The 13,994-nt window shown below is 43.3% G+C and overlaps 1 protein-coding gene across 1 annotated transcript in view; it reads right to left on the reverse strand.

The window, feature by feature from the left end:
- The window catches only part of LOC108795731 (ninjurin-1-like), a 43,474-nt gene that overhangs the window by 7,914 nt on the left and 21,566 nt on the right, over window positions 1-13,994 (reverse strand). The window contains exon 2 of the mRNA XM_018567018.1: window positions 3,228-3,450. Coding sequence (XP_018422520.1) covers window positions 3,228-3,450 — 223 coding nt within the window. The remainder of the gene's footprint in view (window positions 1-3,227; window positions 3,451-13,994) is intronic.

Consider the following 13,994-nt stretch of genomic DNA (forward strand, 5'->3'; position numbering starts at 1 on the left):
ACGGACAAGACTGAATCAATTATAAGTTGGCTCCCGTCAGTGTCGAAAAACAGATTACAGACTTTCTTGTAGAATACGTTAATGGAGGTTTTTGTCTAACTATTGCTACTATAGCAGCTCCGCTTCCTGAAACCAGTACCAAGTCCACTATTGTGAAATGGAATGAAAAGGCAGTGAGAGTTTTTGAGGACCTGAAGGCAGTATTGTGTAATGAACCCCAAACTTTAGTTAAGAATTTCTACAAACAGATGCCTCTGATGGTGGCCTGGGAGATGTCTTGTAAAGGGAAATAATGTGGAAGAGCTTCCAGTTGCATACCTCAGCCAGACACTAACCCCTGCGCTATTCAACGGTGGAAAGCGAATGCCTGGCCATAAAATGTGCACTGGAATCAAAGAAGTATTACCTTTTGGACAGTCAGTACCGACTGATTATTAGTGCAAGGGAACACAAGATGTTAATATTTTATGTAGGACACAGGCCAGGGACAGAAAGGGAATGCTGATGAACTGTCACATGTCCACTGTATGTTGGTATGTGTCAAACACGCTCTGCACTACAAGTTGGGCATTAAAACTTAAAAAACACACATACAAATGCAACAAAAAAGCCTATAAATCGCCCGGCTACAATAATGCTCAGCCCAAAAACGGTACATGTGTAGTTTGTTTAAAGAACCCAGCAGGGGGCACCCTGTTAATCAGGAACTGATTTGAGTTTAGATAGTTCATGTTTTATTTTATGCTATGGAGATATTGTACAAAGCCTTCCTCCAAAACGGTTTGTTTGCTGCCTTGCTGAATAAAAGTGCGTAACAAACCTGCTTGGATTGATCCCGGGTGTTCCTGTCTCATGCCAATACCAGCTGAGCCTTCCCCCTTACAATATATTATATAGATGTGCATATACACTGAGAAAAAAGGAATGAAGTCAAGGAAAAACTAGGTTTCTGCTTACTGCTGGGTACATACTGTTCTTCCTCTCGAACGGTACTCCTCCCTGGAATCATTTTTATACTGATTAAGCAACTTCACACTTGAACTACAAACTTACAGTAAACTGCAAAGGTTTAGACATATGACAGCTCCGGCTGGAGAAAGTAAACAAACAGTTGGGTATTTGCACCAATTAGGAAGTTTAGTTCACGGCTGACTAGCATATAGAAGACTGGCTTTAGACAAATAGGACTCAGAGCATGCACACACATAGGAGGTGTATCTATAAACAGTTTGCTGGGCGAATGGCCCTGAACATTTGTACTGTGCAAATGCAGCCCAAAACGAACATGGTACATGGTGCTTTTTTTCCGATTCAAATGCACTATAGGTAAAATTCTGCATCATGGCCACTAAATGAAAAGCAGAAATAGAAATAACATAGAGTAGAAAAGAAGTATTCATTTCCTATGCTCCTCAGCTCCATCTAGTGGCCATAATACAGTATTTTACATATTGTGCATTCAAAACTTGAAAAAATTTTACTGAGAAGGTTGGTTTTGGACCTCATTTGCATAGAACAAACATTCAGGGTGTTTGCCATAATGCGGTATTGCATGATGAAATTCGATAATAAAGATAAAGAAATTATACTAAGAACGCATCCATTCGCACTGAATGAACATTCACAGAGATTTGCAGGGTGAATGCAAATTATTGTGAATAGACCCCACAGTGTAGCATGGTGTCTGAAAAATGTGTTGGGCCAGCAAGTGAAGGGGTAGAGAACCCTAAATCTTCACCTTATGTTATTTACAAACCATGCACTGAGGCTGGTTTTACTGGGAAGATATCTGGCAGGGATGGAATCCCAAACCCATGGACCATGTTTTGTTTTTTTTCCCACATATCACTTGGTCACTACAGCTGGTCCAAGCTGTCGGTGTTCAGTCTCGTGTTTCAGCACAGAGACAGACAAGCTGGGCTTTAAGGCCGCTGCACCAAGACTGTCAGGGCAATAAGAATCTGTCTACAAACTGCTGCCATTCCCAGAGCGGACATTTACCCGGGGCAAGGGACCTTTTCCAGTATCTGCAGTTGAGCAGAAGTTTACTTTATCATTTCTACTATTACCTTTGGCTGGATGCCTGATTGCATTGCTACTTTATGTTGGAATAAAAAGCTTGTTTTTGAAAATGGACTTTGTCCTTTTGAGCTCAATCCCCCACAATAGATATGCACAGTACAGTATGTACAGTACATTCGTTGAATAGGTAGCTCCCTAAAGACCTGTGAGCATGAATGTATAGACAATAGAGTTCAGTATGCTTGAAAAGACGGCTAATCACACAAGAAAGCTCCCACTGCTTTAGTACCAGAGCAACTTTGCTCATTGCCTTTCACACATAAGTCTCCCGTGCCAACTGTACAAACAGCAAGTGAAACCATTCAAACCGGTGTGCTGAACAGGAACTAACATTGCCATAGTAACAAAGCCACAGTTGCTTCCTCCTTCCCGTCTGCACAATTGGTGATGTAATTTGACTTTAAGCAAATCCATGGGGCTCTGGGAACTTACATAGATCACCAGGGACATACAGCAGTAGCTAACACCAACTGGTAATTGCAGGCATGCTGGTCTTCACACCTAGAACCATGGACAGAGGCCACCATCTGGAGTACGCGGTCCAGTTTTGGTCACCAGTACTCAGAAACGATGTTCTTGAGCTGGAGAGAGTCCAGCGGAGGGCAACCAAACTAATTAGGAGAATGGAGGACCAGAGCTATGAGACACGGCTACTAAATTTAAACATGTTCACGTTGGAAGTAAGGAGATTAAGGGGGGATATGATTTTCATGTACAAGATGTTCAATGGTGACAGCAACATTAGCAACAAACTCTTTAAGATTAACCCCATTACAAAAACTAGAGGCCACCACCTGAAATTGGTGGAAAAAAACTCCAGCACAAGGGGCGAAGGGGGTTCTTCACAGTAAGAGCGGTTAGGGTCTTGAACGCACTGCCACCGGCGGTGATTTCAGCTAAGAGTGTCGAATTGTTCAAGAAACTTTTTGACGATTTCCTGAGGGACCGTAATATACAGGGGTACAAGTACTCCCAAGAAGGAGATGATACATGGACCTATATACATCAGCAATAGGTTGGACTTGATGGACTTATGTCTTTATTCAACCTCAAATACTATGTAACCTTGGTTCTGCCCCTAACCTGTCATGTTCTCCTTGGGTAAGTCAAACCAGATCACAAAGATATTTTTAAAAAATACAAACCGATGAAGATGAGCAGAATTCCCACCACAACCTGGAAGATGAAAGATATGGAGAGTAGAACAATAAGGGGTACATAGTACGAGAATGAGGGTCCTTCTTCGATGACAGCTTTCAGCTGTGATGCATTGGCCATCAGCAGAGCGATATCCAGCATGCTTTCTGCAGCACTCTTCTTATTGGCATAATGATTCATATTCAGGTTTCGTCCCCTTTCATACATAACCTGCAACACAAAGACAGAGACTTGGCATGAGAGAGGTGCATTCCATTCACATACATTGGCTGTAGCAGAACTCTCCGCACATCACTGTGCACTGAATGTCTGCAGTATCAAACCTCGCTGGTTATTGTAATTCAGTCTTCAAGGTTTCCATCATGACAATGACTTATTTCAAGTGAAAGGGAGGCTAGAACAAAAACACATATTAACCCTTTTGTGACCAGAGTCTTCTGAAGCTTAGAGGCTTAGCACAAGTTTAACACTGTTGGTATGCATCAGAGGGTTATGAGGTGTAAGGAGGAAGGGGGCTGTGCTAGGGAATTGACTCTTTCTGAAGTAGTCAAATTTTCTAGGAAATTCCGAGACACATTGCCAGTTCATTAAAAAACCATTCATGGGAAGGAAAATGCTGCAAGTAAGCTTTTACATTGCAATTTTTTAAACCACCTGACTTCTGTCTCTGTTACTCAATGCCTGTGTTCCCATTCACATAAGGAGGGGTTTTCATTTGTTGTATTTTTACATACTTTTTACTTTGCTTATGGAGAACACACACATGTGGATGAGAAAAGCTTAGATTTCCAGGCTAACAGGAACATAGTCAAGGAGATTTCAATACATGTAAGAAGTTAAAAGCTGGCTCAGTCCAGCAGGCTCCACCTATTACACCTTGTTCCGACAAGTGGCAAGGGGGGGGGGTTAAAACAGGCGCTTGATCTGCATTTTTACTGCCCCCAGATGCCCACTTACAAGCTGAAATAAAGGTTGCTCATGCTTGTATACATGTTTTATACAAATTTTAAACACCATGTCGGGGTTTGGCAGGCAGTGCCATTTGCCAAACTCGACCATTGCAATAGAACCACAACCCCGTGGGTACAACGTTGCAGCACGCTACTGATAACAAAAACAAAACAACAACAAAAAGTTTCACAGGAAATGGGAGGGTCGCCTCCTGAACTCGGGGCAACCCCTGTTCTGGCAGCTAACGCCCTCTGAAAAGCAATGCACCGTGGAAGGGTGATGGAACCTAACACCCGTCTGAATGAAGCCTTACGAAAATTTCACTTTTGGGTAGTCAGGCCCATTAACCCCTTCGTGACTGACGACGTACAGTGTACGTCGCCAGCATCGGGGCTGTTTAAACAGACTCCCGGCGACTTTTGCCGCCGGGACTCTGTTTAAACTTGTAGAGCCGACTGTCGGCTTTACAACAGAAGCGATCCTGAGCAACATAAACATTTTCAACTACCACCATTTTATTCTATAGGGTCTTGGCATTCAGAAAATATATAATGTTGGGGGGTTTTACGTCATTTTCAGGCCTAAAATGTGGAATATAACATGGGTGCAAAAATGGAAAAAAAGGGCCTCAGTCATGAAGGGGTTAATATATATCCAAGATGAACATAACGATTTGGCTAATGAACTTTTTTTTAAAATCTCAATAACTGTCCTAGGGCAAGAGGACAAAAGCTGTATATAAAAGAAAGAACAATGGCACGTGAATAATTATTCTACCCTGATAATAAATAATTATCAATTATTGATTTGATAAACTTATCAAATATATCAAGACACATTATCCACACATTAAGGTGCCTAATTAAGCATGGTTTTCACCCAAGATGCAAACATTTTTCTAATTGGATTCAATTGGAAAAATGTATGAATGCTGGGTTTACATTTTTATGAATGGACCCCCCAAGTATCATTCGCTGTTTCTGCAGAGGTGCATTTTGCTTTATTCCTTGCTGAGAAGACCTGAGCAGTGTCCTATAAAACAGCACAACGTTTGACCTACTGCTCTCCAGCATGAATGCTTACGTTTTGGAAATTGATATAAAAATGGTGCAGCCAAATGCGGAATGATTTAACATGGTCGTGTAAAACAGACACAGCTGCACAAAGACAGTGTACAGAAGCCAATACTAGGATGAGCTGGCAAGTCCTAATGTCTGACCGCTGTTGGAATGTCACTAGTAAAGTTTAAAATAGAAGATTGTGTCAGCACAGGATGTAATGTTTTTCCAAGACGACTGAGCTGATTTGGGAAAATGGATGAAAAATTTAGAGATTGTCACTTACTACCAGCAGTCAATGAACAGATAAAAAATGTAAGTAAACCCCAATGATGACGTTCAATTATTTGCTCCCCTTTGGTCTGTAAAATATATAATTAAAAAGCAATTTTGTTATATATATATATATATATAAAACAAAATTGCTTTTAATATATATATATATATTTTAGGGATGCACAGATACCGGTATTTTGGTACCAACAGGGAAGCCGGCTCCATGCTCCCTCGTCATGAATTGACGAGGGAGCATGAAGCCGGCTTCCCGGCCAATCAGAATGCCAGGCGCTGCGTCATTACACGGCGCCCGGCTTCCTGATTGGCCAGCTTCCCGACCAATCAGGAAACTGGGCAGCGTTTAATGACGCTAGTGTTGCAGTATGTACACACAGTGCTCGGCTCACTTTTAAACAGTATCATTTTTACAACAAAAAATACCCATTATCATTAAGGCCAGATTCACACTTGGGCAATCCGAGGCCACGCAGCAATCATACACAAAACCGTGCAGATGGCCAGGTAGTCACGGAATCGCCCACCACCGCTGACCACGCTGGTGGTGCCATTAATGTCTAATGGCAACTGAGTCACACCAGACTAGATTGCGTGGTTTCTTGCTGCAATTACGATCGTGGTAAAAAAAAATGTGCAGTGCCATTGGCGTGTGAATGTAACCCTAGTGAAATCAATGGAGCCACGCAGCATCTGCTGCGTGCAACCGCACAAATCTGCGCCAGCCCTAAAAATCAGTCCTTGAGTTCCTATCTAGTGACTCTGCCTAGACCGAGATGATGTCTTCAGTCTGCTGCAGGAATAAGCATTTCCTCAGTCTCTTCCTCCTCAATGATCAGACTGCAACACTGTAAAGCTGGCCATGCAATGTTCTATTTTTTTCGTTCAACCTGTGGGCTGAACGGAAAAAAAAATAGAACAGATTCCTCCATCAACGCTTACGAACATTGATCGAGGAACCTCCCGCTGTTTGCATTGTATTCTGAAAGCGGCCGCTGCCAGGATACCTGTACAGAGCTGGCAGCTCATTGGTTTCCGGCTCTCTTTGTTCAAAGATTTTCCAACCGGATCCTTCGATCCGCTGATCCAGAGATGTTGGCCAAAAGGCTACTGACATGGGCACCAACAGTGTGAAATTTGCATAATGTAAGTCCTGCTTAACTTTGTATTAAGTCATAAGGTTAGAGGTTGTGTCAGACATTTGGCAACGCAACAAAAAACTGCACAGACAACGGGATTGACATGCCTGTTATCTCTGAGCTGGCGTATCAGTTTAGGAAGTAGAAATGGACCCTGACTGATCCTTATGCAAGGATGTCACCATCTTTTTAGCAAGAAAGCAGAAGAAGCTGTTGTCAGAGGGTGTACTGCGAAATAATAAATGCGTCACAATTAAACAATATTAAAGAACTCCGGGCAGAAGAATAATATGTAACCCTTGCAGCGGGGCTGTCCATGCACTTGTACATGACCTTAACATACAGTATAAAAAATATCTGCTAGGTCTACTTTATAGTTTCAATTTAAGATCATGTCAGGCTTTAGTGAATTGGACACAGTGATGTTGATTTACAAAAGAACAGACTGTTCCCTTAGCAAGTGGATTTTCACCATACTTCGTAAACAAGGTGATGTTGCGTTGACTTTAAATAGCCAATCATGTGCAATGGAATTTAAAAAAATGCTTGCAATGTGATTGGATGATTGATGTCAACCTTCACATTTTTCTTTTTTGTTTACTAAGCTCAGTGAACTTTCATTTTGCTAAGAGAACAATTTCTATTCATTTGGTAAATAAACACCATTGTGATAGAAAAATGGATCAAAGTGGAGGACAATGCACCACGTTGTCAATGGAAGCACACATTCCGTGGCCCCTTCACAGAGCGCTCTCTACAGCTACTAAGTGGATAAAAATAGCTTCTGAGTTCAACATTCGTCTTTTTCTGTTTGTCTCTGTGACAATGGCCACAACACTAGAGCTGACAATTGGATTTATACAAATCAACTGTGCTAAATCCAGTAACCAATCAGAGCTGACTTTACTGCAGTCAATATACTACTACTGTATATGATAGATTCTGATTGGCATACCTAGCATATCTGACACTCAGGGCAAATAATATTTTTTACATCTCCCCATACATTAGAATTATTTTCAGTCATAATCCTTGAATTAAACGTCATGCATGCTGGAGATGGGAGCAGAAGTGGCTGGTGGCGGGAGGACAGCAGCAGCTGTAAGTATCATTGCAACTTTATGTAGAGACTGAACTGAGCATATCAATCCCCCTGACATGCAAGAGCTCAGCGACAATATCTTTTGCAGAGCGGCCAACATCTGAATGATTTAGGAGGGATGCCTTGAAGGGATCACCTGGAGGTGTGGCCAAGAAATTGGGTGTTCTTCACGTTGTATGGCTTGTAGTGTGGAAGGAAATAAGCCCCAATATTTGTTTCAGTGGCAGAAATAGTAACCCCCAGCACTGGTGTAAGTGGTCATAATAATAATACCCCATCCATCAGTGATCGATGGCAGTAATGCAAATCCCCCCCTCCGGCATTGGTGTTCAGTGGCTGGCCAGAATAATAATCCTCCTACACACTGGTGGTCAATGGCCAGCTAGAACAAACCCCCCCCCCATGCATTGATGGTCAGTGGCTGGCTGTAACAATAACCCCTCCCAGCATTGATGGTCAGTGGCCGGCTGTAACAATAACCCCTCCCAGCATCGATGGTCAGTGGCCGGCTGTAACAATAACACCTCCCAGCATTGATGGTCAGTGACCGGCTGTAAAAATAACCCCTCCCAGCATTGATGGTCAGTGGCCAGCTGTAACAATAACCCCTCCCAGCATTGATGGTCAGTGGCTGGCCAAAGCACAATATCCCCCCCAGCACATGCTCCCACAATGTTACCTTTCTACCCAACGGTCGGGACTATACCTCTACTGTCAGACAGAGATCACTCCGTCTGACAATTTCGGCCTCTTTCAGAACACATGAGCATCTCAGCACCCAGCACACTGCTGCCACTCTGCAGCATCCTCTACGTGGTGGTGCATGGTATGGATCGCCCACACAGGAACACCAATGCTGAACACATTCTATGGTATGACTGGGTGGGAGCAGATTTAGCAAATATGGATTTTTCAATGTATCCCTGGAACTTCAAAATATATACAGTATTTCAGCTGTATGTGAACATAAGTGTAGAACTAACATCTCTCCATTACTCAACTGATAATCCTACACACGATGTCAGGGAATTACTGTGTGACCCTTACCTGAGTTACTGTGCATTAGCAGTAATTCAATGAGGCATTTATTACATTGACTAGTGGCTGTAATTAGAGGAAGAGTTTGTGTAGCCCACTCCAGCAACTGACCTCAACGCAGGGCTGCTCAGTCACCGGGCAAGTTGAAGGCAACATAGGCGCGGTTAACTGTGTTCTGGGGACTGAAACCCTTTGTTCAGCTTTGCATAGACTGGAAAAGTTTTTACTTCCGTTTCTGTCCCTGCTGGCGAAATTTTCCCTCACTCTTTCTATTGTTACTGGTACAGAAAGTGAGCAGAATCTCACAACCAGTAAACAAAAAGCAATAAAAAGGACTTGCGTTTAGTAGTGCATAGAATAGATAATACGATCTCTATCAAATTTTTATTGCCGCCAAGTCCTTGTTTACTTGGGTTTCATTTTGTATAAGAGCAGTGTGTACTGCAAGCTTCACCAAACCTGTATATTAGCCATTAGGCAGTTGTGGGCCATTACCAATTGTAGCAAGAGAAGATGGGTTACCATCAAAGCTCAACCATTGCAGTTTGCTAAGGCTAGCCATCGATGGCTGGAATATTAAAATCCGAGCCATGGTCAACTAAAAAAATTCAGACTAGACAGGCAAAAAACTGTTGGCCTAACAGTGACTACATTCACTTTGATAGAGTCAAATGGGATGAGTGAGATGCACTTACGCCCATAGTTAGAGCTGACATGTGACACTGAAGCTGTCACAGGTCGGCTCTATTGATCCAGAACTCAATGATCACATAACGCTGATCACTCAGTCACTGCTCTCTGCAGGTAAAAGATTGAGAACTGTCAGTCACCGTTCCCCACAGGGATTCCCCCCTCCTTGTTTCTCCAGCGCTGACTGGAGGGACAGATGGGGAGGAGGCAGGCACAGCTGGCTTTGGCTCTAGAGAGGCAGAGCCAGTTGTCAATCAGACAGCCGGGTGGTTCCCGACTATTGTCAGGATCCGTCCTGACTGCAGCACCGCTGTGTGCTCTCAGCATATAGTGTACAATAGCCTGCCATATGCTGAGTTTTGGGTCACAAGAGGACATTAGTAAATGTCCTCCTGTGATCCTAAGGCTTGGCCATCCGTGGGCTGAACAAGAGAAATCTATTGGTGTATGCCAACTTTGCTTTTATTATTTCTTTCATGTATGTGTGGAATTTTGCTTTATCTGGTCACCTCTGGACACTTGTAAATAATTCAGTAGCAGAACTGACATGGGATGTCACAAGACTTTGGAACTGCTGTGAAGCTGTTAGTTATTCTTTTGCATTTTTTGGCCATCTGTTGACACTAAATCCTGTAAATCCAACAAAAAAACAGGCAGATCGTTTGACAGGCAGATCGTACTTGCGATGATCGCAAGCCACGCCCCCCTGAGGGGCGGGCTTCCGATGAACGCAATGCCGAATGGGCAGTGTGTGCTTGCGCACACCGGCCCGTCCGGCTTTTATCGTACGAACATGCCACAAACCCACCGAACATCGTACGATTCTCGGCGGGTTTTCGAACATGTTCGTAAGTTAAAAGTTGTGCGACCTTACAGTAGTAGAGGTTGCACGGCTTCCACACACCTTACGATAATCGTACGATCGTGGGATTTCCCACAATTATCGTAAGGTGTGTGGGCACCCTAAAATGTATGGCCAGCTTAACATGGGGGTGGGCAAACAAAATCCCTCCAGCTGTGGTGAAATTACAAATCCCATCATGCATGCCTCTGGGAGTCATGCCTGTGGCTGTCAGAGACTTGCATTACCTAATGGGATTTGTAGTTGCACCACAGCTAGTGGGCCGCAGTTTGCCCACCCCTGGAGTAACATATTAACATGGTCTGTGAATGTCCTTTGTGGGTATTTATAAACTGAGCACTTGGCTATGTGCACTCATGTCATTATTCCTCTTCATGTTGTTATGGCACTTCTACCTTGCAGCACTGGGGGTTCCAGGTTCAAATCTCAGTCAGGACACGATCTGCAATTATTTTGCATGTCCTCTTGGTGCTTGCGTGTGTTTTCTCCCGGGTACTCCGGTTTCCTTCCACACTCCAAAGACCTGCTGGAAGGTTAATTGGCTTCTGTCTGAAGGTGCCCATACACCCCACCGCGATCGTACAAGAATCGTGCAGTGTATGGAAGGCGTGCGACCGTTTCTAATGTACGGTCACACGACTTTTGTATATCGAGCATGTTGGAAAACCAGCCGAGAATCGCACGATTTTCAGCTGGTTTTTAACACGATCGAGAGATCACTGCCGAACGGGCTGGTGTGCGCAAGCGCACACTGCCCGTTCAGCATTTCAGTCATCGGAAGCCCGCCCCTCAGGGGGCAGGCTTGCGATGATCGCAAGTACGATCTGCCTGTCCAAGATGGGCAATTCGTACGTTTTTTTTATGACTTTACCATCGCAAGGCTAAAGTCTTGCGATGGTTGTAAAGTGTATGGCCACATTTACTCTGCACAATTATGCAGATCAATATTCACAGGACATTCACTTGTACAAGTGTAAGTGATCACATTTGCAGGCTACACATGCAGGAGTCTATTATGCTTTCCGAACTGATTACAAATTTTGATTTCCTGACCAGAGAGGAAGTAACAAAGCATGGCGTGTCAGTAAGGTCTAAGAGGAAAGTCTAAAAGCCAATGAATTGTTTTTACGTGTTCACAACCACATTGAATATCTTGTTTATATTATGACGCCTGTTGTGTTTGTGTAGCATGGGCCGGGTGTTACAAAATTCCACAGGAAATATAAAAATAATCCAATTTATTTCTTCAGTTTGGACCTTGGTTTTTGTATCCTGTGATTGGAGAGATGCAAATTAATTCAATATAGCAGTGTACAGTGCAGAAATGGGGTTGAAAGGGTGAGAGCGTGGCACCACACCCCTAGAATTTAACTGCCATGGGTGACGTGTGTGACGGGGGGAGGTGGGTGCTCATATGTATTACAGGAATACACCCGTACATCATACTAGGAGGACATCTATATGTTGGACATATGTTTGGAGAAGTAAACAGGGTGGGAAAGGAGAAAACTAAGCCCACGGATCCATAGATTATTTGAGTCAACCATAAAATGGAACAAACATATAACTAAGACTGCATCTCCACAGAACATAGAGTTCATTCCATATTACTGGTGGTCTATTGTGCTCTGCTTTGATCTCCCGGGAAGGCCCTCATCTGGATGTGGCAGGCGCTGCCCTTTACCTCCCAGTTCTGCCTCCTCTCACATCTATTTTCCTGTTCCCGCCTGTTGCGGGTGGGGGACGTTGTCAGTATCTACGGACTTGTAGAAGCAATGCCGTCAAGTCTTTATACCAAGATTATGTGATTGGTGGTATCGAATACCCTATGTATATGGAAGTACTTTGTTGCAATACTATTGGAATTAAATGAACATGCGCACTATTGGTTTTAGATAACATTTTAATATGCAAAAATAAAAAACAGTCTTTTATTCAGACATGAGTGTGTAAAAAGTTTTTCTTTGGCACCCTAAAAGCCCCATTTTTTTTTTTGTTCTTTTGGGTTGCACAATTTAATTAAAGGAGAACTATGAGGTGAGTGCTTTTCACTCACCTCATAGTTCTAGCCGACCTGTATTTGGTGTACTAGACCACAAGGCATAAAGAAGAAAGGCATTTCCATAGGCACTCTATTACATCAATGATACAAAAACGTATGTACTGCTTACTTGTATATCACTTCGTTCTACTTCATTTGACTTTTACTGAACCAGCCATGTGCACGCACTGGAAATCTTTTATAAATAAACAATTTATCCCAAAAAAAAAACATTGGGAGGAGGGGTGTATTTTATTACTGCCTGGAGTCGTACTCCATACCACCATACTCCCTTTTTTAGTAGTCTGGAGATCCTGGAATACATCTCCTTGTGATGCTGGAAGACTCTCCCTACTGCCGGTCACAACCTCATTTATTATTCAAGCCTGCCATGGAAGTTTGGATGTGATTGGTAATACAGAAGGCAGTGAAAACAGGTTAAAAGCCTGTACAGGATTCGGGAAGTCCTGCTGCCCTCCTGCTGACTCTGTGAGGTGGTCTAGGTGTGCTATTGTTGCAATGGTGTACAGAGACCTTAAAAGGAGAACTATGAGGTGAGTGAAAATTACTCATCCTCATAGTTCGAGCCGACGTGTGACAATGAAACTGTCACACATCGGCTCAATAAATCGGGCAGTGAGTGAACCCATACCGTCACTCGCTCACTTCTCGATCATCTCCCTGCAGAGACTGGTGACTGTCAGTCATGGCTCCCTGCAGGGATCCCCCTCTCCGATCCTCCAGCGCTGACTGGAGGAACGGGTGGATAAAGCAGGCTCTGCCTCTGACCAGTCCTGGACGCAGATAATTTGCATCCAGGACCAGCGTTTCTGGACACACTAATCATCCAGTTTGTATGCCGCCAGAGCACACATGCAGATGTGGCATTTAGCAACATCTGAACGCGGCAGCCTATTTGCCCTCATTTCTCATCTGAATGATACCTTAGGCAAAGTGAACTTTCTAATCCAAGCACAGTTTTTGCTGGAATGCATTCGTTATTAGCTGACTGTCTAATCTCACTTGACTGGAAGTGCCCTTCAATTTAGGGATTCTATATCTCATTAAACAGTTAAGTTTTTGGCAGTAAGCCAGAGAAAGACAAAAAATGAATGATTGATCTATGCCAACAGAATGATGTTGGCTGACTCAATGCTCAAATCACAGTTTGGCAGGGATGCGAGTAGTTATCACAACTGATCATACTGCAGTGTTGGAATGCTCAGCGGGTGGTGAAGGTTTGCCAGCAGTGTTTGAACTTGCAGGTGCTCTAAAGAATACCTTTTACATTGTATTTGCTTAAAAAAGGCCATTTGTTATTACATTAAACATGACTTTCTTTCTTCCCCCTTTCTACGTGTGGTACCTTAGCAGGAATATATACAGGTCTACTCACAAAAGGGTGAAGAGTTTGGAGAAGGCAGGAGAAGTGAACAATCGAGGACAACGTAGATGATTTGGAAAAATTCTCCAATTCAGCTCACTTTGCAGTTCAGCGATGTTGTCCTAGATTGTTCACTTCTCCGGCCTTCTCCAAACTCTTCACCCTTTTGTGAATAACCCTGATCGTGTTTTTATATAT

The sequence above is a fragment of the Nanorana parkeri genome, unplaced genomic scaffold (genome assembly GCF_000935625.1).
Source record: "Nanorana parkeri isolate BGI_ZX_2015 unplaced genomic scaffold, ASM93562v1 scaffold997, whole genome shotgun sequence".
Lineage (NCBI taxonomy): Eukaryota > Metazoa > Chordata > Amphibia > Anura > Dicroglossidae > Nanorana > Nanorana parkeri.